Source organism: Drosophila grimshawi, unplaced genomic scaffold (assembly GCF_018153295.1).
Source record: "Drosophila grimshawi isolate 15287-2541.00 unplaced genomic scaffold, ASM1815329v1 contig_1367, whole genome shotgun sequence".
NCBI classification, from domain to species: Eukaryota; Metazoa; Arthropoda; class Insecta; order Diptera; family Drosophilidae; genus Drosophila; species Drosophila grimshawi.
This window is the reverse complement of record NW_025062889.1, coordinates 873,510-879,368: the sequence shown is the minus strand read 5'-3', so window position 1 is coordinate 879,368 and position 5,859 is coordinate 873,510. Positions and strand designations below refer to the sequence as shown.

At 38.5% G+C, this 5,859-nt stretch overlaps 2 protein-coding genes across 2 annotated transcripts; one reads left to right on the top strand and one right to left on the bottom strand.

Moving 5' to 3' along the window:
* Positions 1 to 2,974: 2,974 nt before the first annotated feature.
* Positions 2,975 to 4,570, top strand: LOC6569166. The gene is made up of 5 exons (XM_032741011.1): positions 2,975 to 3,168; positions 3,239 to 3,310; positions 3,431 to 3,829; positions 3,891 to 4,192; positions 4,275 to 4,570. The coding sequence occupies exons 1-5, from the start codon at positions 3,095 to 3,097 to the stop codon at positions 4,508 to 4,510; spliced, it is 1,083 nt and encodes a 360-aa protein (XP_032596902.1). The 5' UTR covers positions 2,975 to 3,094; the 3' UTR covers positions 4,511 to 4,570.
* On the bottom strand, positions 4,551 to 4,989 carry LOC6569167. The gene is made up of 3 exons (XM_001995233.3): positions 4,862 to 4,989; positions 4,728 to 4,808; positions 4,551 to 4,656 (listed from the first exon to the last, which is right to left on the bottom strand). The coding sequence occupies exons 1-3, from the start codon at positions 4,950 to 4,952 to the stop codon at positions 4,628 to 4,630; spliced, it is 201 nt and encodes a 66-aa protein (XP_001995269.1). The 5' UTR covers positions 4,953 to 4,989; the 3' UTR covers positions 4,551 to 4,627.
* Positions 4,990 to 5,859: the final 870 nt, after the last annotated feature.

Here is a 5,859-nt window from a genome sequence, read left to right as displayed (position 1 = left end):
CTAACAAAAATAAACCTAAGCTCAAGAAAATATTATTGTTTCAAGTAGCGAAGAAATCATAATAATTCATTTTTATATTGGAATTTCAATTGTTTGTCTTAGCCAGATTTGGGAGTGGTATCTCAACTGTCTCAACTGCTTAGAAAGCGTCGAGTGCATTAATCAAAAAAAGCGCAGCTGATGACAAATTCTGGAGACAGGTGTTTCAAGTGGCTGTCGTTTCAAGTTGTCTCAGCGCCCTCCTATTTTATGGGCACGGCACAACAAGAGAATACGAGCATACCTGGATTGCTCAGATGCAGCTTTCTGCTATCCGCAATATGGCCACCCATTTGACCCTCCACCTGACCCACACAAATTTTATAACCAAACATTTTTTGGGTAGTCTGCTTGGACGCGCTCGTAAATTCGTAGAAATCTCCACACGTTTGTGTATGTGAGTGTGTGTGTGTGTGTGTGTGTGTGTGGTGTGTGTGTGGGGTGGGTGTGTATGTAATTTGCTTTTGATATATGGCCATTGCTACGTTACGGGTTAGTACTTTTCAAATTAGATTTAGGAACGGTCGCTGCCCCGTTTTCAAAATGTTCAAAATTTACCCCGATTCCACCTGCCATAAAATGTGAAAGGCGAACCCTAAAAGCATTTTCAATATTTACACAACACAATCTAAGGCCAAAACAACATTGTAAGTAACACATACAATACACATACATACATAAGTGACAGTATGTAATCGAAATGATAGCCAGTCTAGACCAGACGCAGAACAACAATCTGATTGAATTGCAATGGTAATTTAATTGAAACAAATATCAACCAATTAAATAAAGTTCACGCGTCAAGGGATCAAACAGCATGTGTCTCAAGTTTAAAAACAGCACCCGACAGCAATAGCCAGGATAAATATCGTAAAATAAGCATAAATAGCATTCAGTCAGGTGTAAAAACTAATTTACAGCAATTCCATGTGGGTCCACAATGGGCACGTTTAACTATGCATGCCAAAGGACCACAAAACACATTGGGACCAAAAACAGGAATCCAGCTACCAATTTTGTACGTGGCCATAAATGCAGATGTATGGCCCAAAAAAGTTTTTCCTTCTGCTGGATGAGTGGGTGAATATCCTTTAAATTCTTCATCCATCTCTCCCTCTGCATATTCTTCGTCTGCTTTGTGTCCTTTGCCTGTGTCTAAATTTGTGCCCACGTCGCGCTCGAAAGGCTTGAAATGGGAAATCGAAGGAGCACAGGACAAACATGAGATGCCTTGAATTATATCCATATACAAACTATATATGTACATATATATATATATTTATACGCCTGTGAGTATGTAAAAATACTACTCTAAGCAGGCAGCTGTAGAGTTTGGTCAAAATACAAATTTTAACTACGTTTATTTTTATAACATAGAACGAAAAAAAAAACTAGACTAGCGATTAATTTGAAATATATGTAAATGCAGAGTACTCATATTTGAAAATGTTAACATTTTTGTTCAATAATTCTTTTGTATTTGGCTAATCATTTTAAATCTATGTATAAATTAATCATATATAAACATGTTAGCCTAAGTGTTCAATAACGCTTTTGTTGTGTACCAAAATTCAGTTATAAATATTTAAATTTATTCCGTTGTTAAAACACTTTAATTTGAAATAGCTTAAAGCATTTGAAACAGAACTCACCTTGTTGACTATTTGTATTTAGGCAAGTGCAACTCTTGGCCAAATTCGCCAATTCAGTTACTGGGTCACAATGCTAACAATGTGATTGGCCAGCGACCGCAAAAATCAACAGGAGGAGAAGATGGCGAAGAAGCATCAGCATCAAAATCAGCATCAGCATCAGCAGCCGTAGCCATAGCCGCATCATCATCGTCAATATCATGAGAGCACATAAATCTCATGGCCGCAGCAATCAGAAGCGGAATCAGGAACCAGAATCTGTAACAGAAACCAGAGCCAACTTGTCAGCTAGCTAGCTGCCTGTAGAGAAAGAGAGAGGGAGAGGCAGGGGGACAGGCTGGAAATAGATAGGATAGTGGAAATAGCGAATGGCGTCAAGGGCGCCATAAATGAGAATTTCCGACTCATTTCCGTTGTTTGTGTGTGGTTCATTTGTGGCGCATAATGAGCATTGCAGGAGAAGGAGGAGGACGGTGACGGCGCTGCGGGAGAGAGTTGCCCAGCTGCACAGGAAGGATCCACACAAATAATAATAATGAAAAAAAAAAAGTCCCTGGATCGGCCTGACAATGTAGGTTATACATACACATATTGATTTTCATTTAAAGCGGCAACTTTGCCCGGACAAAATATAGCACAATTTATGGTCCATGCCCATTTGCCAACTGCAACTGGAATGCACAACTTGACCTTTGTGTAGTCGTTAGCCAGTTGGTAGCCCAGGTGCCATTTGTCAGCATTAGCAGTAATTACAGTTGGGCCACAATTGTGTCAAGGGCATCATAAAAGCGATATCTCAGCTGGGCCTACTGCACTCAGAGAAAACCGTGAAACTAAAGTCAAGATATGTGATCGATTTGTGTGGAGCAAGTTCTCTACAGTTATGGATGAGTGCATTTTGGATTGGAACCAGCAGCATGAATACAATTCAATTAAATGCAGCTCTGAGAGCTGGTTAGTAAGGAATGGCAAGGAAAGTGTATTTGTTGTTCTATGGCAGAAACCCGCATGCGAAGCGTATTTTAGTGATATATAGATTCGGTCGTAAATTCTGTAGCTGATGCGATAAGCACGAAAGATGTTTAGCTGCGAGGAGCAGCTAAATAAAATACGAGACAATATTTATATATGGCCAGGACATGGTGTTCATTTGAAAAGATTTATGCATATCTAATGTGCATAAAGCAGGATACAATCGGAAAAGCGCATAATATATAATTATCGAGCAAACTGTTCGAAAACATTCAACAAAGCAATGGTGAACAAAATATCACAAACACATTAAACATAAAACAAACAACAGTTGTACACGAGATTTTTAAACAAATATATATATATACACCAGACATACACATACACACAACTACATAGACATACGATATAGGAAAAAACTAAACACAGCGATGACATTCCGAGATAAGAATTTGGGAATGCTTTCTAGCCGCCGAATCACCGGTATCGATTTTACCTTGTTTATGTAAGTATTCAGTTAAACACTGAATCGACTCATCATTTATTCATATATATACATATTCATATTCATTCAGTGATACTGAGGACAGCACTTATTCGCAAAGCTCCGATTTATCAGATCAGAGTATAGATGCATCTCTGACTCGGTGAGTGCAGTTTTAATGCTAAACAAAAATAAACCAAAACAAAATAAACAATTTTTATAGACGGGCTTAATCGCTCTATAACTGATCCGATTATCTCTCAATAATAAAATCGACTTCTAGCATTTCATTGCTCATACAGGACTATAAGCTATTCAAGGCCGCACGGCTTATACAAAGAAGCTTTCTCATTTGGCGCAAGCGTCGTCAAATGGAAAAGAGGTGGGAGGCAGCCATTACCATACAGAGATGGTGGCGTGGTTACTGGGTGCGCAAAAACTTCATGTTGTATGTGGAGCAGAAATTGCAGACTGCCATCTTTGCCCATTATAATAAGGCGGCAACTAAGATCCAAGCGCTCTTCCGGGGCTGGTGGGTTCGTCATACTATCGAGGATTGGGGTGCACGGCGACGATTGCAGAAATGTGCTGCCGAGGATCTGTTGCATTGTGTGGCCTACAAATTGCACCACATGCTGCGCACCTACTCAATTCCAGGTGTATACTCGCTGGCCAACTCACAGTAAGAACACTACAGTACAGTACAGTAGTTAAGATGATGTGATCTTAATCTCTTCTTTCAGCTGCTTGTCTCGCGTTGAGAAGCTGTTGAGCAGTTTGAGATATCGCTTCTACAATGCAGTTGTTCATAAAAACATGCTCTTTCACCAGGATAAAATAAAAAGTCAGCGGCAGCAGTTCACGAATGCCGCATATTATACAAAAGTACCGTATCCGGATATTTTCTGTAAGGATCATTGCTTGCAATTTATGAATAAGACAAGGGATCTTGACAAGCGTATGTATCAAATCATTGCTGCCTACGATGAATCCATGCGAGATGAGCGCAAAACACACACAAAACAGACTCTTAGCACAAAGGAAAGTAAGTGCAAATAGCTGATAAATTAAGTATGGACCGAAGGAAATGTAATTATTTTTTGTTTTATTGTTCCTTATGTTGCTAGTCAAGCGTCGCAAGCGAATCAATAAGATTCTCCACCGAAAGGAAAGGAAGAAACTCGATTTTTGTGGCGATGTTATTGCCAGCATGCGTCGTTGGGATATATGGAATGACAAAAAATTGACTATTGAGAAAGATATCTTCCGATCTCCGGAAAAACTTGAACATTTCCTTAAAGACGCCATCGACATATTGTCGGCTCTAACAAATTGCCATTGCACAATGCCAGCACTTTTGTAATAGATTCACCGCTGAAATTGTTATTAAATAATAAAGTCCATTAACATTAGGAGTATTTTACATCACATTTTTATTGCCAAGAAATGTATAGACATGCAAAATTATCAATATCTTCATTTAAGCAAATATCGCTCTGAAGCAGTCCACTGTAGGCAGACACAGGGATCTAAGTTAATATATCTTTTTCCGGGACTACAAAGAAGTATTTCCCACTTACCGAATATATTGCCAAAGAAGCGTAACAACACTGTTACAAAAGACGGTCTATTTGGATCTATCCAGCGCTCAGTTATCTCATCTATTTAGCAGTTCATATTTATAAGATACACTCAATTTCTGTACTCTACTCACCAATATGCTCGCAGTCCAAGCGCTCACTGTCCATATCGACGGTATAACCGCCAGGTGCCTTTGTGATTTCGAATTGAAAGTCTTCTTCCATTTTTCAATGCTCTACGATTTTTTACCAGAATTTTAACTTGAATTACAAATAGCTGGATATGCTCGAATAGCTAGTTTACATTTGTATTTTTTTAGTTATATTGCTGTGATTTCTCTAGCATTGTCTACTGGGTCGTTTAAAAATATAAAAACAAATGTTCGCTCGCTCTTGATGAAAATGTATGACCAAAAGCCAGGTTACAATAAAACTGTACCAAAATGTCTGCATTCTGCATAAATTAACGCCGATTCAGTTTGGCCTGGACATGCATTTAATTAGGCACTAAGACTCGGACGATCTTCATAGAAGATGAAAAGGCGCACAGCTGGAGAGACAAGTAATTGTAATATTCCGTCTGATTATCGTCATCATCATCATCATCGTCATCGTTATTCTGCTTCTCAAATATGCAATTACTGAGTGACGAAAAATGTGTTTTTTGGTCAGCATCGTCAAGGGAAACATATCTGTGTATATATATATACATGCTTACATGCTTACATATGTATAATTACATTTATATATATGTCTGTTTATATAGCGTCTGACTTCTTGGGAAGCCAAATATTGGTCGTATTAATCATTAGGCAGTCGGACATATTTTTGCGGCTAATGACGATGCCGAACACGAGGAAGTTTGCCTTCAAGTCATTTTCACCACTATTTCATTCACTCCAACACCACCAACATTCTTATCATTAAGTTAATTGCCTACATAAACATACAAACATTCTGCGGGTTGACTGTTGGGGTTTGTGCAATGTCCACTACTCATGTATACATATATATACACATAAATTCATATATTTACTCGACGTTGAGCGCAATACAAGTTTGTTGGGCCAATTAATTTGTAGCGAGATTTCATTTCGTGTTTGTGACACATTTTTGCAGCCTCAATTCCAAT